This window comes from Acanthamoeba castellanii (genome assembly GCF_000313135.1).
Source record: "Acanthamoeba castellanii str. Neff unplaced genomic scaffold scf7180000084660, whole genome shotgun sequence".
Taxonomy (NCBI): Eukaryota; Discosea; order Longamoebia; family Acanthamoebidae; genus Acanthamoeba; species Acanthamoeba castellanii.
Window position 1 is genome coordinate 102,591 of NW_004457356.1, and position 26,401 is coordinate 128,991.

Sequence of the window (26,401 nt, forward strand, 5' to 3'; positions counted from 1 at the left end):
CCAGCCACCAGCCACCCAGCCACCAGCCACCAGCCACCAGCCACCAGCCACCAGCCACCAGCCTCGCCAGCATCGTGATCATCGTAGGCGCGCAAAAAGGAATACGAGGAGGCACCGGACGGACGACAGGCCTGGAAGAGGGGGAAGGGGTACCTCCTGGCCGGAGGGGGAGGACGGCAGGACGAGCTCCTTTACCGCCACGAGCTCCCCCGTGCGCACGTCGAGGGCCTCGAACACCTGCGCGCCACACACACGACACACGACACACACACAACACACACGCACACGACACACACACGACACACCACAAGGAGTGAATTGGTGGCGGTGGCGGTGGTGGCGGTGGGGTGCGTACTGTGCCAAAGGCTCCTTTGCCGAGCATGGGTCCCTTTTGCCACAGCACGTCGGACGGGACCCGTGCGGGGGCTTCCGAGGGGTCGTCGCGGTCCACCCCACCCAATCGGTCCTTGGACGACGACGACGAGGAGGAGGAGGAGGAGGGAGAGGAGGCCTTGCCCGCACGAGGGCTGCTCCCTCGCCGCCCATCGTCGACGTAGGTGGGGCTGCTGGCCACGCCGGCCTCCGCCTCACCAGCAGCAGCAGCGAACGCTGCCCGCCCCCGCCCCTGCTGCTGGCTCTGCCTGTGCGGCGGGGTCGCTGGCGAGGCCATCCCCTCGTCTTGCTCGCCCTTCCCGCCGCCGCCGCCGCCGCCGCCGCCCTGGTGCATTCATCGTTCGTCCGCCCAAAATGGTGGGGGGAAGCAGCCGTGTGATGGCACGCCATGAAGAGGACAGATTGGGAGAGGAGGGGGGGGGCAGGAAAGGGGTCGTAGCGTACCCCCAGGGAGGAACGTGAAGGCCGGGCAGGAGCGAAGTTGAGGTAGAGCTTGAGGGTGGGAGGCGGCCCCGCAGCTGCTGCAAACCGGCGCAGCCCCAGATGCTCGAATGCCTCCCGCAGGTCCGGCTCCGAGCGGACGGTGATCAAGTCCCCCTCTGCCAATCGCCCACCACGCACCACCACGCACCACCAACCGCCCACCCAAAAAGAACAACCGCCCACCCACCACCCAACCAATCAAAACGAGGACACACGAGAAAGAAGGCAAGGAGGAGGGTCAGTTGCAGGCGCCGCTTTCCATCCGCCCCTGGGTTTGTCCATGGGCATCCGGTGGTGCATCCGGTGGTGCATTCGTGGGCAGCTGGCGTACCCTGGTCCCGATATTGGATGGCCAGCTGGGCGTCGGGAGGACACGCATGACCGTACTCTATCTCCAACTTCTCCAATAGGCCCGCATATCTAACACACACGCACACACACACACACACACACACACACACGACACACACCACACACGGCACACACGGACACGGCACAGGGACGAGGTCAGGCGAGAGGTTAGTGGTGGTTGAGAGGGGGCTGGGTGGGTCGGGCAGTTACCCGATGTCCGCGGAGAGGCCGAGCACGCGTATCTCCTCCTCCCAGTGGCACTTGAGGCGAATGGCCGCCCCCGCCCCCGCCCCCGCTCCCGAGGAGGAGCCGGTCGGTTTGGGTCGCGGTGGGTGGGCCGCATCTTCGCCCTTGCCCCGCCCTTTCTTCTTCTCGGCCGCCTTGGGCTGCTGCTGCTGGGTGGTGCGCGGCACGTGCTCCCCGCCATCTGCGGGGCCAAAGTCGAAGGCCGAGGAACGGTAGGCCCACACGTCGAGCCAGCACTCGTCCCGCTTGTCCTTGCCCCCCACCACGTACTGTGTCGTGTCGTGTCGTGTCGTGTCATGTCGTGTCGTGTGTCGTGTGTCGCGTGTCGTGTGCCGTGTGTGCCGTGTGTGTGTGTCGTGAGTCGTGAGTCGTGAGTCGTGTGTGTGTGTGTGTGTGTGTGTGAGTGAGAGAGAGAGAGAGGTGCGAGCAGCCAGAGCAAAGGGGGAAGGAACGGAGGTGTGATTGAGGGAGCTGAGAGCGGGCAAGGCCTGGTGCGTGTACCAGTGTGTCTCCCCAGCCGGCGCAGGCGTGGAAGTAGCGCGGGGCGGGTACTGCGCCCTCCTCGTATGTAACCTGCGACCACGTGCGCGTAACTGTGTATCGTGTGTGCCGCGCATTGGAGGGGGGGCACATCCACCGACACGCCACGAACAAGCCGGAGGTGAGCGGGCGAGGAGACATCGCGAACGAGGAGGTGGAGGAAAGGCAAGGGGTACGGAAGGAGTAGGCGTGGAGGTGGTTGTAGACGGTGGCGCCGTCGGTGCCGCCAAAAATGTACATGGCCCGCCGGTCCGCCACGGCCGTGTGGCCCCACCGCGGGGAGGGCGGAAGGCCCCGCGTGTGAACCGCGCCCCACCGCCCCGTGTCAAAGTGGTACTCGTACAGCTCGGCGCCGCAATTGCCTCTGATGACACACACGCGCGCGCGCGCACGCACGCACGCACACACGCACACACACACGCACACACACACCATGCGTGAGGCGAGGTATGTGGGTGGGTCGGAGTGGCGGAGGAGGAGGAGGGCGCGTACGTGGCGGACTTGCCGCCCCACACGAACATGGACCGGTCGTGCACCACCGCCGTGTGATGGTAGCGCGCGAGGCCCTCCACCCGCACCGAGTCTGCCTTCTTCCACCGGAGGGACGGGCGAGAGAGGCGCCACACGTCGTCGCACACGAACCCGTGCTGACACAGCGCCCCACCCCATACACCATACCATAACCAGATATTACGTCAACAGAGTTACCTACTAGGCGGGAGGGCGGGCAGATGAGTAGAAACGGGGCGGTGGTGCGTGAAGAAAGAGGTACCTGGTCGTAGCCACCGAAGACGTAGAGGTGGCGGCCGAAGGCGATGGCAGAGTGACCGTAGCGTGCGAGGAGGCCCGGCGGGGGTGGCGCGGGCGACGAGGGGCGGAGCCAGGCGTGGTGGGGAGGCGGCGCATAGGTGGCCAGGTCGTTGTGGTACCCGTTCGACTTGCCACCGTAGACCCACACCTCGTCCACGACGCCGCCGCCACCGCCGAGGCTGCTGCTGCTGCTCTGAATCGCCACCACCGCGTGGAAGTGGCGGGCAGGCGGCGCAGGCCCCGACGGGCCCTTCATGGCGGCCCACCGGCGGCGCCGCAGGTCGAACACGCTCACCACAAGGCCACCCCCGAACCCGCCCGCCCCATCGGCCCCGCCCACCACCTGTGCGGCGGCGGCGGTGCACCCCCAGACCAAGCCACCGCCGGTGGTCAAGTCAGCCACACCACCACGCCCCCCCGCCCCAAACGTACAGAGGCAGCGCAGCAGCAGTGCAACGGGTTTGGTGGGGGGAGGGGTGTTCAAGAGGCGCGACACATGTACCACGAGGGTGGGCTGCTGCTGCTCTGAACGGGCGGCTTTCCCGCCCCCTGGCGGAACGGCGGCGGCGACGAGTACAGCGGCGTGGCCGTATCGCCCCTCGCCGTCGGTGCCGCGGCCCTGCTGCAGGCTCGTCCATAGGCCCACTGGCAGGAGCGGGTCGTCATCGTCGCGGTCGCCCTCCATGTGTGTCTCTCCCACTTCAACCTCGACTCCCTTGGGCGGCGTTTCCGTCGCCTTTTCCTGAGCCCTTTTCTTTTTGTTCCGTGTGCCCCAGCGGCCTCTTTTCGGCGGAGAGGTCGAAGCAAAAGGCAAAGGAGGAGAGGAGCATGAAGGGCGGAGCAGCAGCGACGGGCCAGGCCAAGAGCAGGCAGGGGGATGACCTCCTCAAGGAGGGCGACAAATGGTGCGTCTCACGCCGTACAGAGGGAGAGGAAAGGGGGGGGGGATTCTGCAGATGGCTGGGTGTGCTCAATCGCGCGCGTGGGTGGTGGCCATGTTGTTCATTCGTCGTCGCGGCGGGGGTGGGTGTGGCAGCGCGCGCACCTCTCTCTTCAAGTGGACGCCCGACTGGGAAGGCGCCTTCATGGCCTACGAAAAGGCCGGTACCCGTGGCCCTCCTTGCTCCCCCTCCCCCCAACTTGGTGCACGCAGCTGCGCACCTTCTTCTTCTTCTCGCGTGCGGACACCTCACCTCGCCTGGGTGCCGTGTGCCAGCGCTGTGCTTCAAGGCGGCCAAGGACCAGGACAAGTGCAAGCACGCCCACCTCAAGGCGGCCGATGCCCAGTACAAATGCAACCTGTACCACCACCGCTACCACCACTACCACCACTACCACCACTACTACTACCACACCCTTCCTTCTGCCCCAAGCCATAGTCGTGTCCCTGGCCACCACCCACGCTACTACTACTACTACGCGCAGCAGGCTGCAGCGCAAGCTCCGTCGTCGTCGTCGTCGTCGTCGTCGTCGTGGTCGTCGTACTAATACTAGCGGTGGCGCGGTGCGTGCCACGTGGGGTGGGGGGCAGGGTGCACGGGGCAGCCAAGAACTACGAGGCGGCCGGGCACTGCGCGAGAGAGCAGAAGAACTGGGAGGAGGCCGTGGACTACTTCCGCAAGGCCTCCTCTCTCTACACCGAAAACGGCACCCTCGAGAAGGTACGCCTGACAGACCCCCCCCCATCCCAATGCCTGCCCCTCAGCTCCTACGCTCGCGCCTGCAGGAGGCCAACGCCCCCTCCTCTTCCTTTCCTCTCCTAATCGCGTGATTGGGCCGTGCGTGGCACAGGCCGCGGAGGTGCTGACTCAGGCGGCGCGTGGCCTCGAGGACAGCAATGCCGATGCCGCTGCCGACCTACTCTTGGAGGCTGTCGATCTGCTCGAACAGGACTCCAAGCGAGGCGCTGGTACGTACCCCCGCGCGCCATCCTTCCCCTCTCTCTCTCTCTCTCTCTCTTGTGGTGTGTGGTGTGTGGTGTGTGTTTACGGTCCCATGCCCCCGTCATTTCCAAACGAATCCGTGGTTGGTTGGTCTCCACCAGGGGACGCCTTCAAGCGAGCCACTGCATTGCTTATCAGAAACCAAAGGTCGCCTCCACGCGCGCGCGCTCTCTCGCTTGGGCGCTGTTTTTGTGTTGGCGTCTCTCACTCACGCCGCACCTCCCCCCGTGCGAACGTTTGTCATCGGTGCCGCCGCACTCATCTCCACAGGATCGAGCGTGCGATCGGGGTGGTGGGCAAGGAAATCGAGTTCCTGCAGAGCAACAGCGAGGGCGGCAAGGGGCTGCACGAACTCCACAGGAGCCACCTGGCCCTGGTGATCCTGCACCTCCACCAAAACGACTACGTGGCCGCCGACAAAGCCTACAACCAGGCTCTCTCGTACGCCCGCACCCACCCACCCACCCCACTCCACCCCATCCCACCACCACCGGGGAGGACCGCCCCGCGTTGCCCCATTCCAGCATTTCCCTCCCTCGTCGTCTCCTCACCCGTGGCCACCTCGTGGATGGGTGGATGGGTGGGGGCACGCGCGCGCGCAGGTGCGAGGGCTTCGCGCCCTCCAACGAAGGCCGGGCTGCAGCAGAGCTGCTCGAGGCGTTCGAGAATAACGCGCCCGATACGCTGCAGGCCTGCCTCTCGCGTCAGGTGTTCACCTTCCTGGACGGACCGGTGCGCGTTCCCTCTTTTCTCCAACCAACCCGGGTTGCCCACGGGTGTATCGTGTGTGTGTGTGTGTGTGTGTGTGTGTGTGTGCGGCAAGCGCTGAGAGTGAGCTGTCTTCTGTCGCTGCGACTACGATGGCGGCCTGGCAGGTTCTCCGATTGGCCCGCGGCCTGCACGTCAACGATAGCGCAGCCTCCGGGTCATCGTCGTCGTCGTCGATGGCACCGCGGCAGCAGGGTGAGACAACGGACCTGCGCGCGCAGCTGCTCGCTCGGCCCGCCGCCCCGGCCAGGTGCGTTCTGCCTCCACCCCCCAAATCACCCAATAAAGCCACCATGCTGCTGCCACTTGCTGACTTGTCCTCACGCCGCAAATGTCCCCAACAACAACAACACAACGCGGTGGTGGTGGTGGTCATGGTGGTGGACGTGGTATCTATCTATATATCGCTATAGTGTGCCGCCAAGCCAGCAAGAGAATACCGCCGCCGCCGCTAAGGGAGACGACCATAGAGAGGACGAGGACGAGGAGGAGAACGAGGACGAGGAGGACGAAAAGTCGATCTTGCTGTGATCTGAGATGGAATGCGCGCGTCCGGTGCGGCCGCCAATACAACGAGGCAGTCTGCTCGCGAGGTGTGATTGGGGAAACACAGACGGGTCTCTCGAGAGGTCAGTGTGGGGGCGGGCTGTAGTCGTAGTCGTAGTCGGCGAAGGGCTGTGGCTGGTGGGCGTGGGCGTGGGTGTGATGGTGCGGATGTTGGTGCGGGTGCAGCTGTTGGGGGGCGGGCATCCACTGCTGCGGCTGCTGCATCGGGTGGTGGTGCTGCAGCTGCTGTTGCTGCTGCTGCATCGGGTGGTGGTGATGATGATGATTGTGGAGATCCGGAGGAGCCGTCACGTAGGGGAGAGGCTGCACGTGGTGGTCCTGGCCCATAGGCTGAGGGAGAGCGCCGTTGAAGCCGGCCGGGGCGGAGAGTGGTGGTGGCGCGGCATACGACGAGGACGACGATGATGCGAGGGGCGGCTGAAGGACGGCGGAGTAGGCGGGCGTCGAGGAAGAGGATGGAGTAGAGGGGGCGGCTGGCGCTGGCGCTGGTGCGGTGGAGAACAGCTTTTGTTTCTTGTAGGGGTTGGTCGCAGAGGCGTCCAGGATCACATCGTCCTCGTCGTCCACGGGCGGCTCTTCGGCCGGTGTGACGGGTCCCTGCTGCTGCTGCTGCTGCTGCTGCTGCTGCTGCTGCTGCTGCTGCTGCTGGGCAGAAAGGTGTACGGGAGCTGCGTAGGTTGGTGTGGTGGTTGATGTTGATGATGTGTTGGCTGTTGTTGTTGTTGCTGCTGCTGCTGCTGCCCAACAGTGGCGGCAGAGGCAGAGGAGGCAGACGGAGTGCCGCCCATAGAGGCTGTGCCGGGCTGGCGGGGACGATCGGGGATCGGCAGTGAGGGGTACTGGCTCTGTGGGAACAGAAGCCACCACAAGCACACGACACGGCACTGCGCATCAGCTGATGCCGTTGCTGTGGGAGCGCGGGGGAGGGGGGGGGGTGGAGCGTGGCCAGTTGGAGTGGAGTGGTGGGCCGGGCCTAACCTTGATCTGGTTTTTGAGCTCCTCGGCTCTGGCCAGCTGTTGGAGGCAGTCCTGGAGTACGTTGGTGGTTTGGTTCATGGTGTTCTCCTGCTGGACGATGCACTCGGTGAGCATGGTGATGAAGTTCCCTCGCTTCTCCAGGTCGCTCTCCAAACTCCGCCGATACTGGTCAAGCACGTGGCTGGCTTCGTTGATCTCGTCAGCGAGTGCTGCGATGTCCTTGGGATCTGCGTCCACCACCGCACACGCACCACGGCACCCGCCGACGCGTGAGTCACTGTGGACGATGGGCTCTCGAGGCACACGCGCGTGCACCTACGCGTAGGGGTGGGTGAAGGAGGTTGATGACGCCACGCCCACGCCCACGACCCTGGAGGTGGGGGGAGGGGTACGGGTGGCTTGCTTCAGAAGGCGCCCGTCCATGAGGCCCGTGCGGAGGTTGGCCACCTTCTCTGCGCTGAGGTCTTGGGCGATGGCCGCCTCCTCCAGATCGCGCATGGCCTTGGCGATGGCCGTTTCCTTGCCAAAGGCCATCTGGATCTGGCCGCCTTCCCCGGTGGAGGATCCCGCCTGCGCCGCCGAACAACGCCACGCGAGCCGTGACGGTGGTGGTGGTGGTGTGTGGTGTGTGGTGAGTTACATCACACCACGTCACACCACATCGGTAGCTACGGGCGTACGGGCCGTAGTGGTTTGGGGAGGAGGAGGAAGAGGGGGGGGGACACAACCGCCATGCGGCAGAGGGGAGGAGGAGGACGGTACCGGCGTGGTGGCGGCGGTGGCGGTGGCGTGCGTGCTGTTGGCCTTCTCCAGCAGCTGAGCCTTGAGCGTGTCGATAAAGTCCTTGGCGTAGATGTTGCGCTCCACCCAGATGTCCAGCATTCGCCCGATTTGCCTCTTCACCTTGTCGTTGGAATCACTGCGTTTGGTTTTGTCGTGTCGTGTCGTGTCGACGGGCGCGGTGAGACCCCAGCGAGGCGTGTTGCCAGGTCAGCCCCACAAAAAGCGAGAGGAGAGGAGAGGAGAGGAGTCAGCAGCAGCACCAGTAGACGAAGACCATGCACGGCTCCAAGAACTTGGCAAACTCTTTGATGAACTCGTTCCCCTTCTTCTTGCTGGTCTGCACGATATCGTTGGCCAGCCAGAGGAACAACAGGCGCCTGTCCTTGGGGGCTAGAGAACGAGAGCGAGCACAGCCGGCATAAGCGAAAAGGAGCCCCCGGGGGGAGGGTGAAGCAGGGGCGTCGCCTTCTGGCGAGAGGCACCAGTGAGGTCAGGGAGGCGCACCCTTGAAGAGCTCGCGTTTCCATATTTCCACACTGGTGTGGTGCCGCTTCCGGTGGTACATGATCCAATGCGACAGAGCTGCCCCGCACCAACAACCACAATGTACACCAAAGAGCAAGCGCACAGTGTAAAAATTGTGAGGGAAGAATTCGGATGCCTAATTGATTGATTTGAATGAAAATCGGCAGGGGAAGAGGATAGAACGAACTTTGTATGCTCTGCTGGGAGTCGCTAAGCAAGCGCAGCTTGTCGATGAGCACCTGCTCGGTGTAGGCCGACATGATCTTGCGCTATGTTTGTTTTCTCTTTTTTTTTCTTTTTTTCTTTTGGACCCAACAGTTCCGTTGCCTTTGGCGGGAAAACAAGGAGAGCAGCGTTGCCAACTCGAGGTGGCCACGAGCAGCTCAGTAGATTGTAACCTTCTTGCCCACCCACAATAGCCACCATGCAAAGTCGCCGCCCTGTTCCGACCACAACCGCCCCGAAGAAAAAGACCGCCACGACCACCAGCTCGGCTCGTGATGGCTCCGTTACGAAAAGGTAGGCAAGAGATTTGGATTGGGGAGGGGTGAGCCTGCACTCTCACACACGGTGCTAACTGCGATATAAATGCCACACCACCAATCGCGTGTTATTACGAATCGACCTTTCGTCGTGTACAGATTGCAGTCGGAGCTGATGGGCCTGATGACAAGCAAGCAGGCGGGCATCTCAGCGTTCCCGGAAGGGGGCAACTTCCTGACGTGGGCTGCCACGATCGTTGGGGTGGAGGGCACGCCCTACGCTGGACAGGCCTACAAGTTGTCCCTCCGCTTCCCCAGTGGCTACCCTTTCGCCCCGCCCGTGGTTCGATTCGAGACGGCGTGCTTCCACCCCAACGTCGATCAGCACGGCAACATCTGCCTCGACATCCTCAAGGACAAGTGGTCGGCCGTCTACAACGTCTCCACCATCCTCCTCTCCATCCAGAGTCTCCTTGGCGAACCCAACAACGACAGTCCCCTCAACCCGACCGCCGCAGCCCTCTGGCCCACCCAGGAAGGTACGAGCACCCACCACCGCCGCTACCCCGCCGCCGCCACCGCTGGCCAGTCGTTCGTTGTGTGTTGAGCGAGCCACGTGACTCACGCACGCTCTCCGCGCTGCTTGCAGAGTACAAGGGGACCGTGGAGCGCAAGTACCGCGAGGCCACCGCCAACTGCAGGGAATAAGCTTTGCTGCAGCCTCCCCTCGAACGAGCGACACGAGCTCCCCGTCGCGTGCCGCTGTGGTAGCGCAGCGTGGTGGGTGGAAAACTGTACATAACAAAAAGAATATAAATAAAAAAGGAAAAGCAGAGAGAAATTGGCAACAAGAAAGAAAATCAGCAGAAAAAAAGGGAAGTACGTGCTGCCATAACGGCCAAGGCCGCCACGCACACATGGAGACCGCCGCGAAGGAGCTCGTCCTCAAGAAAGACGAAGTGGAGCGAGAAATACAGGAGCTCACGGCCTACCTCACGGCACCTGGAATGCCAGGCCTCTCTGGGGGACTCGTTGATCGCGAAGGCTACCCGCTTGCGGACGTGGACAAGATCATAGCTGTGCGGCAGGCCCGCCACCGCCTGGCATGTACATCTACCCTGAGGCCTCGCTGCTGCTTCTCAACCCCCCCCCCCTTTGGTGCAGCTCCATGAAGGCGTGGCCACTCACGTCAAAGAAATTGTGTGTGTGGTCTATGTGCATTCTATTTTGCAGGCCTGCAAAACGACCACAAGGGCCTCATGGCCCAGATCGAGCGAGAGCTGCACACCTTGCACGCTGTCGGCAAAACCCGTGCTCCACCCCTCTCGTCGACAGCAGCGGCGGAAGCAGCGTCTTCTGCCCCTGCGGCGGCGTGCGCCGCTTCCGACGAGAGCACCGCTGGATGGCACCTGAAGAAGCCCATCGCGCTTATCGACCAGGTGTCGGACTCTTCTCCCGCCCACACTGCAGGGCTGCGCCCTGGTGACGTCCTCTTGCGCTTTGGCTCCGTCGGTACGGCAGCCGCCTCCCAGCGATGAGTCACTCCCACGTACCGCCAGTGCTTTGATTTGGTTTTGCCGAGATGACCACCTTATCACTCTCTCCCTCTCTCATATGTCTGTGTGTGTGTGTGTGTGTTCTATTTGCTGCTGTAATAATTCCAGTGCACGACGGGTCGTCCGGCGGAAGCGCGTCGCCCTGGCTGGGCCACATTGCGCAGGTGGTACGCGACAGCGAGGGACGTGAGGTGGCACTCTGGGTGCGACGGGGCGAAAATCAGCACCTCCGCCTCATCCTCGTGCCGCGCCCCTGGGCCGGCCGCGGGCTCGTTGGGTACAAGCTAGCCTCCCACCACCCACGTGCCCTCCTGCCTCCTCCCCTCCCGATTGCTTTTGGTAGTGGGGCGGGTGGGCGGGTCGAGAAGGCTGCAGGTGCATCTCCTAATCCGCCACCTCGCGTGCGCGTGCAGGTGCCACATCGTGCCCCTTCCCGTGTCGTGAGCCCGCGAAAGAAATAAAACTTCCCAAAAGGAAAGCAAAGGAAAAGCACCCCAAAAAACAAAAAGGGGGGTTATGGTTTGAACCAACGTAGAGGCCAGTTGTTGCGAGGATGCGAAGAGCATTTGGTGCGGCCTGCCGCCGCATATCCACCACGAGGCCCCTCAACGCGCGAGGAGGGGCGTGTTATGCGAAAGGGCTGCTGGGCCGCTGTAAGACAACAACGCCCAGGAGTACTACTACTTCACCAGCAACAGGGGCCGGTCGACATGCTGGTCCGCCACGGTCCTGCAGGACGAGCAACAACGGCAGCAGCGGCGGCAGGGATCCCAGCGCTGGAGTCGCCACGACGAGTTCAGCGGCAGCTTCGTCACGCACGACACGCCTGCTGGCGCTGGCAGGTGCCGGCCTGAATGGTGTGGTGGACTGGCAGCAGCTGGCTGGCGTGGTGGATGCGGGGCCTTTGCGACCACCGAACCCTCGCGCGACCTGTGCGTGGCCACACACTGCTCCCCCACTTTCCTCCACTCCCTCCCTACGCCTGTGCTCGCCAGCTCTTTTCTCCGACGATGTCGCCACCTCTCGTCTCGGTAGGCTGCTGAGCAAGTTGTGCGTGAGCCCCCCCCTCCACCACACCCCAACCCAACCCAACCTTTTGGTGTTCAAGACACCTGACCCTTCCTCCATGTCTGTCGCCCCGTGGACCACGTGGTTGCGCGCTCCAGGTGGCACGGGGTGCTGCTGGGGCTGCGGGCAGCGGAGCTGTGCGTGCGCTTCGCGCCGCTGGTGGTGCTCTACCCGGTGTGCGTCTACGTGCTCCCCACGTGGGCCGAGGACCTCTGGTACCGACTGCTGACATGGAGTCTTCGCCACTCTGGTCCCTGCTTCATCAAGGTATGTATGTAATGTATTTAATGTATGTGAGCCCACCTCCTCCCTCCCTCCCTCCCTCCCGGTACGAGCGCTGGACTTATGGCCAGCGCCCTCTTCCCACTCACCCCTCTGACGTAACGTGGCGGTTTGTGGGACGCACGCACGCACGCACGCACGCACGCACGCACGCACGGTAGCTGGGACAGTGGCTGTCGACGCGTCGCGATCTGCTGCCGGAGCACCTGTGCCACAGGCTGGCTGGGCTGCGCAGTCAAGCACCAGCTCACGCCATGCGCCACACGCGGCGCGTGTTCAGAAAGGCGTTCGGGCGGGACATCGGACAGATCTTCTCCCAATTCCCCACCACGCCGATTGCCTCGGGAGCCGTGGCCCAGGTTGGTGTCCCCCTCTTGGCCGCCGCCGCCGCCGCCAGAGTGGCAATTACAATGGCTGACGCAAGTTCTCTCCTCGTCCTCCTCTCTCGTCTGTTTACGCGGTGTGTCGTGTGTACGCCCATGGCCTCATGCGCGTACCTCTAGGTCTACCGGGCCACACTGAAAGCGCCGATCGATGGCGTGTCCGAAGTAGCCGTAAAGGTGAGGCATCCGCACGTGAGGGAGCACATCACGCGCGACCTCGCCCTCCTCCAAGGCCTCGTGTGCGTCATCGAGTGGGTCTGGGACGCGCCTTGGCTTCAATTGGGCGCCAACGTACAGAACTTTGCATCCAGGTACGCCCTCCCCGCCTGGGTGGGGCGTGGTGGCGGCTCATCGCTCACGCACTCTCGCTTTTGACCCTCCCCAAATATTATTCATCGTCATCGATTATTCTCTCTGCGCGCGTGTGCACGTGTGTGCGTGGACCACGCGTGCATTCATGTATGCCGGGCCTTTGAATTCTGCAGGATGAGCGCCCAATGCAATTTGGCCGTGGAGGCGGGCAACCTGGTCCACTTTAAGCAGAACTTCAGGGACGCCCGGTCCATTCGGTTTCCCACGCCCGTGGAGGGTTTCTATCATCCTCTCGTGCTGGTCGAGTCCTTCGAGCCTGGCATCCACGTCGAACGGTATTACCATTGGCGCTCGCCGCTCGCAAGCGACCGCTCTTCGCACCACGCACCACGCACCACGCACCACGCACCACGCACCACGCACCACGCACCACGCACCACGCACCACGCACCACGCACCACCCCATGCACGCATGCGCGCGGTGCCACCAGGTTCACCCGAGAGGACATCGCCCCTGACGTCCGCAAAACCATAGCTTCAGGTTGGTTGATTATGGTTGGTTATGGTTGGGGCACTCACATACGCCCCGGACCCCTCTAGTCCGAGCTCACGGCTAATCGATCTTCTCCTTTTTGTCACGCCGCAGTGGGGATGGACGCCTTCTTGAAGATGATGTTGGTCGACAATTTTGTCCATGCCGACCTGCACCCGGGGAACATCCTCGTGGACGACGGCCGGGACGCGGGTTCGTCACCGCAGGTCGTGCTCCTCGACGTGGGCCTCATCACTCAGCTCTCCGAGAAGGACAGGGACAACTTCCTCAAGCTCTTCTCGGCTGTGGTCGCAGGTGAGCCCCTCTTGACTCTCCTCGGCCGGTGTAGGGCTAACGCACTGTTTCCACCTCCTTGGCACACACACACACACACTGCGGCCAGGCGATGCTGCCTTGGTAGGCCACCTCATCACCGATGGGCAAGATCACCTCACGCCTCAGGTGGTCCAACAGTTTACTGGTGCGCGCGTCCCTCGCGCTTGTCCCTCCACTCATTCCCATTCCGTTTCTGACCCCTCGTTGGTGAACACCACCATGCACCTTCCTGGCGCATCAACACTCGCGAGTACAGAGGAGGTGGGCCGGCTGATGGCCAAGGTCAAACTCACCCGGCTCGACGAGGTTCCGCTCTCGGAGATCTTTTTCGAGATGCTGAGCATCGCACGAAGGAACAAGGTCATCCTGGAGGCCAACTTTACAACATTGATCATCGGCACCGTGGTGATTGAAGGTATCCCCCCCCCTCCTTCGTCCGTGGTAAGTGCGGGCGGCCCTCACCACCGCGTGCACCTGGGCTCACACGTGCGTGCGTGTGCCTGGTACCGTAGGCCTCGGTCGACAGCTCGACCCCGATCTCAATCTCCTGCAGCGGGCGGTGCCCCTACTGGTGAAGGACCGGGCCATTCGGGATGCCTACATCAAGGCCCGCCTCTCGGCCCGGCTGCCCTCGCTCTTCCGTCCGACGTCCGTGTGAACTCGCAGACGGTCTGTGTCCCCGCCGAGGACTCCAAGTACGGCGGAGCGTTGTTTATTTTCTTGGATCGACCACGCGTGCGGTGCGTGCGTGCTGGCGGTTCTCCCCACAATCAAGCTTGCGTCATCCACCGCCATTGCTGTACAAGAGCACCAGCGCTGGTAACGCACCGGTGATGATTAAAGTCGCAGGACCTTGATCTCCAGCCTCTCCACCGTGGTCGTGGTGGCCACCGGAGCCCGATGGAGAGTGAGCAAGGCCGCAGTGCCATATGCAGCGCCATCCACAGCAAAGCCCGGGTTCACGCACGCTGCTCCTTCGACGACCCGCGCAAAAGGCGAAAGGCAAGAGGGCACCACGAGCACCTGTTTTCCGCCACACACGCGCGCGGGTATGCGTGCATTGCCGCACAGGCTGGTCAGATGGCACTGTACGTAGAAAAGAGAGCAAAGCGACGTACATCTGGCACGTAGGGCAGCTCCGTCTTAAAAAGCTGCGTCGAGTCCAGGGGCACACCCGGCGCGGGCGGGTGCACAGGGTAGAAGCTGCCCTGTTTGAGCAGGTGGCCAGCCAATCGGGCAGGGTGCCGTTCTTCGAGGTGATCTCCCCTGGTGAGGTAGACAGTAGACAGCAGACAGCGACCCACAGGGTCAGCGTCACTACCGACTGGCGTGAGGTGGGCGGGAAGGGGTTGGTGCGCACTTGACGAGCTCCTGCCGTGCGATGTCGGCCAAGACATCGTGGGAAGTGAGGCCTAGGGCAAGGCCATTGATACGCACAAGGCTCGGGTTGGCCACCAGATGAAGTCCTCGCTGTTTGCCTCCCTGGTCCACCGCGTCAAGGGATGAGGCCGAGGCCGTGTGGACCGGTGGTTTTCAAGAAAGCCGCAGAGGAGAAGGCTCATACCGAAGTGTCGTAGGGGGGCTGAGGGTACACGGTGTGGTGATGGGCGTCGCGTAGCGACGGGACCAGGACGAGCTCCGGCGTGCTGTGCAGAGAGGAGAGAGAGGCGCGCAGAGGCCGAAGCAAGTTCTTCTCAAAGATCACCTCGAAGGGCGTGTCGGGCACGCCGAGAGAGCCCGATTCCCAGATCTACATCACGCAGCACCGGTGAGCCGCCAGAGACAGAACATCAGTTCTTGTGTCGTGTGTGTGTCGTGTGTGTGTCGTGTGTGTGTGTCGTGTGTGTGTGTCGTGTGTGTGTGTCGTGTGTGTCGTGAGAGAGAGAGAGAGAGAGAGGAGCCCCGGTGCAGGCTCGGTGGCAGCTCGCAAAGCGCGGAAAGGGTACCTGAGCGTCGACGAACGGACCGAAGAGAATGACGGCATGCACGGCGTGCACCTTGGCTACCTCGACGATGGCAGGGAGAGCCGAGGACTGATACGACCACTGAGCGTATAAGCGACGAAAATAAGGAACAGTTAGCCGGCTTGTTCTGGGTGGTGGCGTGTGCGCGTGCGTGTGTGTTCACACTGACGCAGTGGCGGTCAGTCGCCCGTACATCTTTCGAGGTTGCCACGGTGTAGGGTCCCGCGGCGACCAGAGCTTTTAAGTGGGTCGACGGCGGAGGAGCGAAAATCGAGGGAGAGCGGAGAGGTCGAGCGTCATCAAAAAGTCGCTGGGCAACGAGCTTTTTGCCATCCAGGTTGGATCCCTCGACGCCGATTACCTGACCGGGGAAAAGGCTGCAGGAGTCGATCGACCGAAGATCGAGCCTGGTGCATCTCTCTTGTCAGTGGACAGATCATGCAGCTGTATGGAAACACATAGAGCTGTAGAAATCGACCAAGCGCGCCAGACAGATCTTGTGGATCGCCCAGCTGCCTGAGGCAAAAGAAGAGAGGGCGTACCGGGTGCGAGGTTGACCACTACCCACGGTGCTCTGGACGTAGACGCCCAGCTCGTCTATGGAGGACTCGCCGCTGCCTGCCTTGACGCATACGCGGGCCACGCAGTACAGCTTCTCGCTGTGCACGTGCATTGAACCCACGCCGGGGAAGCCGAATCGCTCGGCCAGCCGCTCGCCAGTTCTGGTGAGCGCGTCATCGAAGGAGTGCGTGCGGGCAACGGCTTTGTCGCTCTGGTATCGGTACGGATGACCTCCCGTGCTGCCCCCCACCACCTCCACTTCTGCCGGCGCCGCCTCTTCCCCTTCTCCTCCCTGGCCGGCTTGGGGCACCTCGCCGCCTCCCTCCCCGACTGTCTCCTCTCCAGAAGAGGATAGTGGAAGAGCGGCGTCAGGGAGCAGGTGTGCTTCCACCTTCCCGCTGGGCGCTCTTCGCTCCAGCGCCGCCATGCCGCCCGGCGGGACTGTTGAACTCCCGGCCCCTCGGGACATCCGCATCGCCGCGCCGTCCACTTCGCCGCCTCCGCCTCCCCCCTCGTCCTTTCCTTGGGTGCTGCCCCTTGCTCCCACTTCGCGCGGTGGACCCTGCAGCAGCTCTCTGCGACCCCCCTCCCCGCCCAAAAACATAAAGCGCGCGCACAGTTCGGCACGGAAGGGCACAAGAAGAGAGAAGAGGAGGTCAGGAATATACCTGTCGGTGGTCCGGGCGCCAGCAAAGGCTCTGCGGGCAGGTTTGGAAGGTCGGGCAACGGCGTTGGCCTTCAACCACTCTTCGAAGCGTGTCATGAGGGCAGAGGTGGGGGTAGAGCTCTGCCCAACCTTTTCGTTGATGAGGAAAGACTCCCATTTGATAGCCAAGTCGCTCGGAGACTGGCCATGGACGGTACAGAGTTGGAGAGCCCTATTAACGAGAGCGCCGTCGTTAAGATCTTGCTTGATTGCTGCAAACTCGCGGCGCAACTCTGCCTCTCTGCCTGCCATTGCCGTTGCGCTTCGTCCTACTTCGGAAAGAGAAATGGATTAGCTTGTTCCCGCCAAAGCCGCAAAAGGCGGGAAAACCAGGCTCTGACGTAAGCATTGGTGTCGACAATTGCTGCTGGCGACAACGCGGCACGTGCTGGCGGGGAGAAATCAGATTGTGTAAAGAGATTGACTGTCTTGCCGGCCTCCTTGCCAGGACAGAGGACAGGATCTCGGCCAAGATGTCCCAACATCGTCCGCACGCCAGCGCCACTCCCTATGAAGGTACTCTATGCAAGCCTTACCTCCTCCCCACATTCTCCTTCCCAGTTTTCATGGCGATTTGAACCTGGCCCTCCCCCCCCAAGCAGATGAATCCGCATCAAGTAATGTACGACTGCGAGCTCACTCCAACGCATCGCCCCCGCACCAGCAGCCCACGCCTCCAGCTAGCAAAGGACCCTCACGCTCGAGCCCAACGCGCAGCTCACCATCGCGAGGCTCGCGTGCTCGTCCTTCCGCTCCTCCACCTGGGCTGTACAGTCGCCCGCATAGGGCACAGCCACCCTACTCAGCAGCTACTGCTACTTCGTCGTGGGTAGGCGCACGTGGGAGAGAGTACACGGATGCGCTCGGGGAGCCTGTGGACGCGTCGAACACTGCCAGCAAGCACGTGGCGGAGGGCACGCGCCCTCTACGCGACGAGTCGTCGTTCATTGACAACTTCTTTGCGAGCGGGGAGACGGTTCTAGTTGCGCCTGCAGCTCTTAGACCAGACGCTCAAGTCGAGGATGCTACGAGCGACGTTAACCATCACCGCGACGAAGAAACAGGTGGAGCAATGACCGACAGCGACGTTCTCGGCGTCCGTGTCCCTGGTGTTGGTCATGCCAGCACCAGCACCAGTGCAAGCTCTGATGCCGCCGGGACTCCCACGCGTACCCAGTCTCGGTTCAGTAGCTGGTTCCATGAGCCGGCCCAAGAAGGCATGCTTCCCTGTTGTGCCGCGTCGATGCTTCCTCGTTTTGTTTTTTCTTCCCTCCTCGCTGATGCGTGACCACCACGCCACGGACCTGCCACTCACATACTCGTCATGGCGCGCATCCAACAGACCCTGAGAGAGACGGCCTGACAGTCACCGGTTGGGATAATAGAAAGGCACAATTCCCTAGCGTCACGCCCGAGTCTGGTTCGTGGCGGCGCCGGCCTTCAGATCCACCTCGCAGGTGAATTTTGACCTACCCCCTCTCCATGCCATGGTTCTTCCTTATGCTCGCCCATGCCTTCTGCGCGCTTCAATGCGGCGTGTGGTGGTGTTGCTGACGTGGGTGTGCAGGGAAGAGCGGCCTGCCGACAATACCAAATCCTGGCGCAGAGGGCCGCCTGGGGTAATGCCAGCCGAACCGGTCGTTCGTGGCGCTTCCTCTTCTCTGGGGCACTCGGCGACTCGACCCGCCATCGGAAAGGAGAAGGACCAACAACGGAAGCCCCCGCGGCCGAGAGATCGCGGCAGAGACGAACCAGAGGACAAGAAAAAGAAGGACGGCAGTAGCAGGCGATCCGTGGCACCTCCGCCCGGCTTTGCTTCGGCGGGTGAACAAAAAGTACGCACGCGCTCTTGGGCACAAATCTGGTCATGTACTGACTCGTAGCGCCTCTGTCCTACTGCTGCAGCGTATCAGCCCGCCGCCTGGATTCGGCCAAGACCTAGCCATAGCCAAGGAAAGTCAACCAGCCGACTCGCCCACCGCCGTCCCTTCCCCTCTACATAGAGACAGCAGCCAAGACGCAACAGAAACCATGGCGTCGGTACGACAAAGAACCACGCGTCATCTGACTGAAACCTTTCTGACTCAGTCCACCACGACCACCTCATCGTCTCCCAGCAGCACGACGTTGACCACATCTCCGCGGTCGCGAAGACTTCCAATTCAGGAAGTATTCCCACCGACCATCCTCAGCAGCCTGAGGTGGGGTCCCTCCTTGGATCTGCCGCGCCACACATTTCCGCACCGCCTCTGCAGGCCTCCGCCCCATCCGTGTCAGCGTCCAATCCACGGACAAGGAGCCTGAAGAACTACCTGCCAGCTGCTAGAAGCAACGCCAAGTCCCTTCCTTCCCTTGCTGCCACTTTACCTCTCAGCTTCTCAGCTTCCACCTCAGCTGCCTCCTCCCCCTTCCCCCCTCTCGGGCAGCAGCAGCCATTCTCCGCACCTCTAGCCACGCTCTCTCCTCCGCCACACTTTCTCTCTGCACCTCTTCGTCCTGGCCTGGCCCCACCACATTCTTCTGGTCTTCTCGGAAGCATGCATCACACAGACGGTGGCCCCTTCCCCCTGGTGCGGCACCAGCCTCCCACTCTTGTTGTGCATGTCCACCTATCATTGCTCTTTTCTTTTTTAGGCTCGATTGTCAGGCGCATACACGGCCGAGTACGCCAATGGGCTCCAATCCCTCACATACGCACCAAGGCCAGACAAAGGTAAGCAAACCATTTGCTAAGGCTTGATCCAGCTCACACACTCACCCTACCCGCCTAGGTCAACCTTTGGGACAGGAGTAGCTGTTCCGCTGCCTGGGACACATCCGTGGCACAACATCTCATCCAAATACAATGAAGACAGTGTTATCCCCCTTACTCTTCTCGCCCCTTCGTACGATCTCACCGTGAAGATAAAGCCCACCCAAATGCATTATGGGCAGGCGGAGTTAATACTTGTAAATTTTCTGCGGCCACCACCACACAGGCAAGATGACCCGTTTGCGCGCTTGCTCTGAAAGCTTTTGATCTGCCGTTTTGTTCAAAATGCGCCGCAGCGCATGGGCTCCAAGATGTGATAGGATTCAGACCTCTAGGATGCCTCATTGGGCCGCTAGGACCCAATCATCCCACGACCGATATCACGCGTGTTCTAGCTTGCCTTGTAAGCTCCTGACCTCGCGTTGGGTTCAAAATGCGCCGCAGAGCACGGGCTTCAAGATGTGATAGGATTCAGCCCTCTAGGATGCCTCATTGGGCCGCTAGGAACTTTCAGTGCATCAGTATGTAGCAAATTTTTTCGACGACCCCACACCGAGAGCAGTGTTTTTGTCGCTTGCCTTGAATGCTGTGGGGAGGCTGTTGCACTCACCTCCGACACGGCCACGCGCATCGTTCCTCCCACCTGTAACAGAGGCAACCGAAACGAGTAATTGCATGAGTAACACTAGTGGCTCACTCATAACTCACTTCGGGTCCTAACAAGATTAGGGCTTCAAGCTGTGATAGGACTCCGCCCTGTAAGTTGGCGTATTGGGCCGCTCACACCCGAGATCACTGGTTTGCTTGCCTTGCAAGGCAAGCCCTTGACCTTTGAGGAGGGAGAGGATTGGCCGGATGTGAGTGCGAAAACGCGTAGAACGCGTTAAACGTGTTGACCATACGCGTATGTCTCGCGTAAGCTACGCGTCGCCGGCGCATGGGCTACGCAGGGACGACAAGTGAAAATGCAGTTTTTAGGAACTCGAAAAATCAATTATCAACTATTTTGAATCGAAATTAGACAATCCTGGGGGGAGTCAGCTCTGCTTGAGGGGATGCAACGAAAACGAGTAACACTCGTTAAACGCGTTTAACTAGTTTAACTAGTAACACTGATTACTCGTTTAACTACCTGCCCACTCGTCGAACGTGTGGGCCACTTGTGAAACGAGTGGAGAATGTGTGAAACGAGTAGAGAACGTGTGAAACGAGTAAAAACCGCGTGGAACGAGTAAAACCCGCGTGGAACGAGTAAAAAATGCGTAAATAACGAGTAAAACGAGTAAATAATGAGTTAAAGGAGTAAAAAAACGCCTAAAAAACGAGTAAAATGACCACAAACCACCTGTGGCAACACTGATTAAACGCTTTAAGCGCAGTAGTTCTACGCGTTGTCGTTGCATCCCCTTACAAGAAGATGAAATTACGATTTAGATTTTGAATAAGATCAGCTCACTTCTCAAGTGTGTGAGGGCGTACCTTTACAGGGCGGTGGGTGCTGCAGTGAGGTGCGGCACTGAACGTACCTTGGGCGCTCACGAGCCGCGGACGTCGCGGTTCACCGCGGAAGTCGGGGTTCTTTCAGACCTGGTAGCCTTCCGTCTTGTAGCTTATGGTCTAATTGGTCTGGAACATGATTGGCAGCCCGCCAGCTATCAAGGCAAGCGAGAAGACTGATGCGCCTTGATTGAGAGTGTGACTTTCGAGGTACAAGTTGTGAGCGAACAGCCCACTGTAGCGGCTTGAATCGCTCGCCATCTTGTAGCCCATGGTCTAATTGGTGTGTAAAAAGATTGGCAGCCCGCTAGCTATCAAGGCAAGCGAGAAAACGGGCGAGCTTTAACTGGCAGCGTAATTATCGCGGTACAAGTTGTGAGGCGACAAACGCACGGTAGCGCCCTGAGTCATGCGCCATCTTGTAGCCCATAGTCTTATTGGTCTGGAAAAAAATTTGCAGGCTACCAGCTATCAAGGCAAGCGAGAAAAACAGTGCTCTCGGTCGAGTGGCCAAGAAAAATTGCAAACTTGCTCAGAAACTGAAAGGTCCTAGCGACCCAATGAGGCATCCTAGAGGGCTGAATCCTATCACATCTTGAAGCCCGTGCTCTGCGGCGCATTTTGAACCCAACGCGAGGTCAGGAGCTTACAAGGCAAGCTAGAACACGCGTGATATCGGTCGTGGGATGATTGGGTCCTAGCGGCCCAATGAGGCATCCTAGAGGTCTGAATCCTATCACATCTTGGAGCCCATGCGCTGCGGCGCATTTTGAACAAAACGGCAGATCAAAAGCTTTCAGAGCAAGCGCGCAAACGGGTCATCTTGCCTGTGTGGTGGTGGCCGCAGAAAATTTACAAGTATTAACTCCGCCTGTGGCTTGTGTAAGGACATGGTTCTGTGGTTTGGCTAAGCCCACAGATATTATTGTTTTTGAGGGGCCTTGTACTGCAGCTGGCACACCCTCTGGTCATGCAGACAGTGAGGACAGAGGAGCCACCTGGTGCAAACCTGCTTTAAGTTTGGTCTATGCCACTTCCTTGAAACTGATGCTGTCAGCATGTGGGGACACATGCTGCAATTGCAGCTGGATCACCTCACCTGTCATGCAGGCAGTGTCAGGTTTGAGCATCCCAAAGGTACAAGCAGAGGAGGGCGCACCTCGGTGTGGGCGACGTGGCAAGGGGATTGCACGAGACCAACCAAGCTCTTTAAAATAGGTTCTAACCAGGAAGTAGGGGTATCTGAAGCACACAATGTATGAGAAAGGCTGGCTGGCATTGGAGGGGCGGGAACGTGCAGGTAGTGCACCTGTCTGTAGGCTCCTCCTCGATCCGCACCACCAACGCCTCCCAGCGTTTTCGCCAGGAGGTACGCATAAAGTTCTGCAGCACCCAGAAGGAGTTTGTTTGCTGGACGAGTTCTGTTATGTGTTGCGACCTGGTGGCAAAAAGAAGCAGGTTAACGGTGGATGAGCGCCAGTTGCAGGAGTGAGGAAGGAGGTGAACCGCCGTCGTATGTGGGGCAAGTAGTCGACACTCAATGCCTCGGAGCTGTAGGGAGGTGCAGTGCGGCCAAGGTGCGCTGCGATTTGGCGGTGTGCTATCATATCGGTGAACCGCCTGATGGGTGATGTCACCTGAACATACGTGTCAAGACCTGCAGGTGCGTACAGAGCGTTGCCAGTTTAGCGTCGTCCCATGTCCCTGAAGGAGCTCCTCTTCCTCAGCGTACCTAGGCTTGTGTGTCGCTTCGGCACCAGGGATATCTCGGCAGTTTGCATGTGCCGCACCAGCTCCGCATATTTGATGTGTTCCGGCAAGCCTGGCCTCACGGCGAGGAGGATAGGAATCAAGAAGAATTCCGAGTTAACTCACGAACACTTGGCCACCGTGGGCTGGTGGCGAACGAGCCTACGTACCATCGAGCTCTCGAAGTAGATCCGGATCGACTTCATGAGGAGCTGCTTGATGGCGGTAGGGCACGAACAGCCCGTGCTGCGCCGCATAGAGGCCCGCTACCTGATTGGTTGCAATCATCATTTCCGCCACCAACTCTGCAATATGTTGCAGCAACGAGGGTGGAAACAAGGTTAACCTCATTGGATGGGAGACAGAGCAGACAGCTAAAGTTACACCACCAAGGCTCGGTACCGCGAGCAGGAGTCATCTGTTCTTCGACTGAGACCGAGACACGCCTCATGTGCGGCGTGTTGATAACCTGCATGCGGTGCAGAAGCAACCACAGGATCAGCCACAATCGCGGAATCCTCACCAACAAAGCACGCAACCAACCTTGACCAGAGGCTTGGGAAGGATGATTGTTTTGGCGCCTTGACTGAGCCGCCAGCGCTTGCGCAAGAGGGCCAGCTCGTGCAAGTGTAAGAGTGCCTGTAGAGCAAAAGAAAGATGGGGAAGGGCCAGTTTGGATTAGCCCTCTCCGGAGAGTGCCACCACACCGACCCTGTCAGGCTCACCTCTTTGTCTTGGTCGGCCAGAAGTGATTGCGATGTGTGCCTCGACGCCTGTCCGCCAGGTGCCTGGGCAAGCACAGCATCTACTTGGTGATAGGTGAGCTTCTTGACCTAGGGACACACGACCACGACCACGACCACGACCACGACCACGCACCAACAGAGAGAGAGAGAGAGGTCAGCGCGCGCATGGTAGTGAGAATGCCTTGGACGGCAGGGATGTGCGGCAGCAGCATAAATTGCATCACAGGCTACCCGAGATATGCTCGAAGGAGTGATTGTGTAATCCTCGATGGCACCGTCCACTGAGCTGATCTTGAAGGCAAATGTCATGGCGTAATTGTCTCTGTGCGTGCAGGTTTGCACGTGCGGTATACCCGTGTTGGATGAGTGGTACAACTCAAGACCTACACGGGGGTATGAAAGGGCGAGGCACCTCCTGGGCTCCAGGCTGAAATGACGGTAGATAGATGGCTGCAGCATAGGGACAATGGTTTCTGCACGCACGCACGCACGCACGCACAAACAGAGAGGTTTCCGATAGTTGGGCAAGAGAGCGCGCTCGGCAGGCGGTGAGGAACATACCGGGCAGATAGATTGTGGAAACTCTGTCGCGCGCGTGTCGGTCCACCTCGTGGTCCACGGGGATCCAACTAGTCGGATCTGCAATGTGCACAAACACCCTGGTAGGCCGCACCGGGAGACACTGAGTACGCGTCGCCCTTGTGGTCCGCTCCCACTGGCGAAAAGAGGGCAAAGCTGCACGCAATGAACCAGTATAAAGGTCGTGCTACCCTACCAGTTGTTGGGGCGGGAGCTCCCTCCCGTCTGCCACTCCACCGAGATGCCATCGTCGACCTCCGTGGTGGACGCGTCGTCAATCGTGTAGACCGTGTGGTACCTGTGGTTGGAGGAGGAGGAGGAGGAGGAGGAGATGATGATTGTGATGCAGACGCTAATCTCGAGTTTGGCGCAGTGTGGGGAGGAAGGGCGCGGTGCGTACTGAACGTCCGTACGTCGGCCAGGCCGTTGGGGTAATTGGTGTCGGAAGGGCGGGCTGGCCGTGCTCGCCGCGACAGGGCCAGGGTGGCGCGTGCCAAGGTCCTGTATCTGCATACCATACAGCGTGCACTCCGGAGTTGTGAGGAACGGAACGCAGATGCAGGCGGCCGAGCCAAGACGACATACCCCGAGATGGGTAGCGCGCAGCTGGTGAAGGTTGGCAAATTCGTCAAACATTTCCAGCTCGACGAGGAAACTGAAAGCATCGCCGGAGGAGCCGCGGTAGCCGAGGGGTCGAAGCACGGCATCTCGAACATAAGGGGATGTAGAGTTGCCGAAATCTGAAGCACCACATACCACGACCGAGAGTGCGGGGTAGTGGTGGTGGTGGTGGTGGTGGTGGTGGTGGTGGTGGTGGTGGTGGTGGTGGTGGTGGTGGTGGTGGAGGGATGCACATGAACAACTGTGGTGCACTCGACCGTGTTTCATGCGCGAAGGAGGACCCGGAGGAGGAGGAGGTGCGGACCTTGGGTGAGCGCATACCGCTTCAAGAAGGCCATGCGCACGGCATCCCGGTTGTGGGGGTCCCACCACTCGGCGTCGGCCAGCTCGGTAGCAGAGAGCAGAGGCCGTATCGTGTTGACGTCCATCGAGAACCCTGCCGGCAGATGAGCCACGTGGGTGCCGTCCTCCGCCAAGGTCTCCGGTCCAGGAGGGTGAGCCCTCCCGCTCTGTTCCTCTTCACCGATGGCAATGGCCGCAGAGACATCGCCGGCCTTTTTTCTGCGTCTCTGCTCGCGCCTGGTGCGGCGCTTCTTGTCGAGGCGGAGGAGGAAGAGGAGTAACTGCTTGGACTTGGGGTCGAAGAGCCGCTTCTCCACCGCGATGCCTTCTCGCTCGGCAGGAGGACGGGTGCGGTACTCGCCATCGACGCGCATAAAGTACTCGTAGTTCTCGTTGAGCACGCGATGAGCAGCATACAGCTCGCTGGCCATGCCCAGTGATTGTGATGATGATGATGATGATGATGATGATGACGGTGGCGAAGTTGGAGTGCTTAGCTGATCGCTTTGCCCTTGCTCGTCTCCACGTCCAGGGGAACTCTGTCCTTCGCAGCGTTCCGTATTTGGTTCGTTGGGCCACAGCCACGCTCGCACATCTTCGGGGCTGGGCGCCTCGACGCCCCTCTCGACCAGCGACTGCCACAAGGCTGCCACCCTCTGTCGTACACCGCCACTTGTGAGATGCCGCCCCTTCTTGCCTGGCTCGAATCCAATGAAAATGCACCCCACAGCTTTCGCCAAACGTACGTTCTGTCCCTGCGCCGATTCCACCAACTTTGCGGCGGCGAGCTGGATCTCAGCCAACTCTCGGACCACTAGGTCGGAGGAGAACCAGATTTGTCATCATGACGCCATCCATGAGCACAACTTTCTGGGAGCCAGCCAACCAGCCAGCTCTGGGCAACGCACCGAGAGCGGGATCCGAAGGCTGGGGTACACCGCCCATGGCGAATCGCACGGCGCCCGTGCCAATGCGCCACTCCTAGTGGGTGGGGTGGTGGTGGTGGTATCAAACCAATAAAGCCACCGCTACTTACGCGGTGGTGGGGGAGTCGTTCGCTCCTACGACCGGTATGTACCTGGCCAAGAGCGTCTACGACCGCCCACCGGTACCGGCGCCCTGGGAGCTGACGTAGCACCCGCAGAAGTCGGCCTGCAGTCGCTGCTTCGACCAATGTCGAGTGCTCGCCGATTGTTCCTGCTGTTATCCATGGAGACGCGGTGGAGGTGGCCTCTGCCTCTGCCCCGCCGTCAATAGGTGGCACCTGACAAAAAAAACAAGGCAAAACAGAGAGGCGCACCATGCGGGGCGGGAAGGTCGCGCAGGCCTGCCGGCAACCAGCGAATGACTCCAACCGCTGCGGCCGAGCGGGTGGCCGCGTCCGGCTCGGTGTGAAGGCGGGAGTGCCCACTAACAGACCATGCTGCAGACCTCGAGCCAGACCACATCTTGAACCGCCCGCGCAAGATACCTCCCGACAACGCGGAAGGGCGCGCTGCTTGCGCCAGAGGCACTTGCAGCAAGGAAGCACGTGCTTCTGGTGCGA

At 60.8% G+C, this 26,401-nt stretch overlaps 10 protein-coding genes across 10 annotated transcripts in view; 4 read left to right on the forward strand and 6 right to left on the reverse strand.

The window, feature by feature from the left end:
- Nucleotides 1-3,508, reverse strand: part of ACA1_106600 (Kelch repeat containing MAP kinase) — a gene marked incomplete at both ends in the record, with an annotated part of 5,602 nt that extends 2,094 nt beyond the window's left edge. Inside the window, 11 exons of the mRNA XM_004336264.1 lie at nt 154-237; nt 356-466; nt 554-718; nt 838-992; nt 1,208-1,274; nt 1,464-1,742; nt 1,975-2,066; nt 2,190-2,377; nt 2,506-2,600; nt 2,786-3,166; nt 3,326-3,508. Of these exons, the coding sequence (XP_004336312.1) occupies nt 154-237; nt 356-466; nt 554-718; nt 838-992; nt 1,208-1,274; nt 1,464-1,742; nt 1,975-2,066; nt 2,190-2,377; nt 2,506-2,600; nt 2,786-3,166; nt 3,326-3,508 (1,800 nt within the window). The remainder of the gene's footprint in view (nt 1-153; nt 238-355; nt 467-553; nt 719-837; nt 993-1,207; nt 1,275-1,463; nt 1,743-1,974; nt 2,067-2,189; nt 2,378-2,505; nt 2,601-2,785; nt 3,167-3,325) is intronic.
- Nucleotides 3,509-3,651: 143 nt separating this feature from the next.
- ACA1_106710 (tetratricopeptide repeat domain containing protein) lies at nt 3,652-6,065 on the forward strand (the record flags this gene model as incomplete). The annotated part of the gene is made up of 10 exons (XM_004336265.1): nt 3,652-3,728; nt 3,860-3,927; nt 4,040-4,124; nt 4,355-4,484; nt 4,615-4,732; nt 4,868-4,913; nt 5,037-5,207; nt 5,369-5,498; nt 5,642-5,784; nt 5,960-6,065. 10 exons carry the CDS (start codon nt 3,652-3,654, stop codon nt 6,063-6,065), a joined length of 1,074 nt encoding a protein of 357 aa, XP_004336313.1.
- Nucleotides 6,066-6,388: 323 nt separating this feature from the next.
- On the reverse strand, nt 6,389-8,647 carry ACA1_106720 (regulation of nuclear premRNA domain containing 1B, putative; the record flags this gene model as incomplete). Its single annotated transcript, XM_004336266.1, has 8 exons — nt 6,389-6,431; nt 6,604-6,743; nt 7,080-7,306; nt 7,472-7,649; nt 7,842-7,998; nt 8,144-8,252; nt 8,367-8,444; nt 8,575-8,647. The coding sequence occupies 8 exons, from the start codon at nt 8,645-8,647 to the stop codon at nt 6,389-6,391; spliced, it is 1,005 nt and encodes a 334-aa protein (XP_004336314.1).
- A 397-nt stretch (nt 8,648-9,044) lies between these two features.
- Nucleotides 9,045-9,577, forward strand: ACA1_106730 (Ser/Thr phosphatase family protein, putative; the record flags this gene model as incomplete). Its single annotated transcript, XM_004336267.1, has 2 exons — nt 9,045-9,408; nt 9,519-9,577. 2 exons carry the CDS (start codon nt 9,045-9,047, stop codon nt 9,575-9,577), a joined length of 423 nt encoding a protein of 140 aa, XP_004336315.1.
- Nucleotides 9,578-9,786: 209 nt separating this feature from the next.
- On the forward strand, nt 9,787-10,869 carry ACA1_106740 (proteasome 26S subunit, putative; the record flags this gene model as incomplete). The annotated part of the gene is made up of 5 exons (XM_004336268.1): nt 9,787-9,976; nt 10,103-10,180; nt 10,208-10,381; nt 10,534-10,702; nt 10,839-10,869. The coding sequence occupies 5 exons, from the start codon at nt 9,787-9,789 to the stop codon at nt 10,867-10,869; spliced, it is 642 nt and encodes a 213-aa protein (XP_004336316.1).
- A 266-nt stretch (nt 10,870-11,135) lies between these two features.
- ACA1_106750 (ubiquinone biosynthesis protein AarF family protein, putative) lies at nt 11,136-13,996 on the forward strand (the record flags this gene model as incomplete). Its single annotated transcript, XM_004336269.1, has 11 exons — nt 11,136-11,267; nt 11,592-11,760; nt 11,946-12,134; nt 12,279-12,335; nt 12,391-12,469; nt 12,644-12,805; nt 12,962-13,011; nt 13,117-13,317; nt 13,406-13,483; nt 13,595-13,753; nt 13,851-13,996. The coding sequence occupies 11 exons, from the start codon at nt 11,136-11,138 to the stop codon at nt 13,994-13,996; spliced, it is 1,422 nt and encodes a 473-aa protein (XP_004336317.1).
- A 179-nt stretch (nt 13,997-14,175) lies between these two features.
- On the reverse strand, nt 14,176-15,497 carry ACA1_106760 (DNAdirected DNA polymerase subunit, putative; the record flags this gene model as incomplete). Its single annotated transcript, XM_004336270.1, has 6 exons — nt 14,176-14,361; nt 14,457-14,604; nt 14,699-14,820; nt 14,903-15,088; nt 15,285-15,383; nt 15,468-15,497. The coding sequence occupies 6 exons, from the start codon at nt 15,495-15,497 to the stop codon at nt 14,176-14,178; spliced, it is 771 nt and encodes a 256-aa protein (XP_004336318.1).
- A 241-nt stretch (nt 15,498-15,738) lies between these two features.
- Nucleotides 15,739-16,290, reverse strand: ACA1_106770 (uncharacterized protein; the record flags this gene model as incomplete). Its single annotated transcript, XM_004336271.1, has 2 exons — nt 15,739-15,814; nt 15,845-16,290. 2 exons carry the CDS (start codon nt 16,288-16,290, stop codon nt 15,739-15,741), a joined length of 522 nt encoding a protein of 173 aa, XP_004336319.1.
- Nucleotides 16,291-22,503: 6,213 nt separating this feature from the next.
- On the reverse strand, nt 22,504-24,941 carry ACA1_106780 (exoribonuclease II; the record flags this gene model as incomplete). Its single annotated transcript, XM_004336272.1, has 12 exons — nt 22,504-22,640; nt 22,738-22,872; nt 22,970-23,036; nt 23,111-23,206; nt 23,293-23,400; nt 23,545-23,635; nt 23,726-23,786; nt 23,875-23,972; nt 24,089-24,190; nt 24,306-24,352; nt 24,478-24,632; nt 24,818-24,941. 12 exons carry the CDS (start codon nt 24,939-24,941, stop codon nt 22,504-22,506), a joined length of 1,221 nt encoding a protein of 406 aa, XP_004336320.1.
- Nucleotides 24,942-25,650: 709 nt separating this feature from the next.
- ACA1_106790 (uncharacterized protein) lies at nt 25,651-26,066 on the reverse strand (the record flags this gene model as incomplete). Its single annotated transcript, XM_004336273.1, has 2 exons — nt 25,651-25,836; nt 25,968-26,066. The coding sequence occupies 2 exons, from the start codon at nt 26,064-26,066 to the stop codon at nt 25,651-25,653; spliced, it is 285 nt and encodes a 94-aa protein (XP_004336321.1).
- Nucleotides 26,067-26,401: the final 335 nt, after the last annotated feature.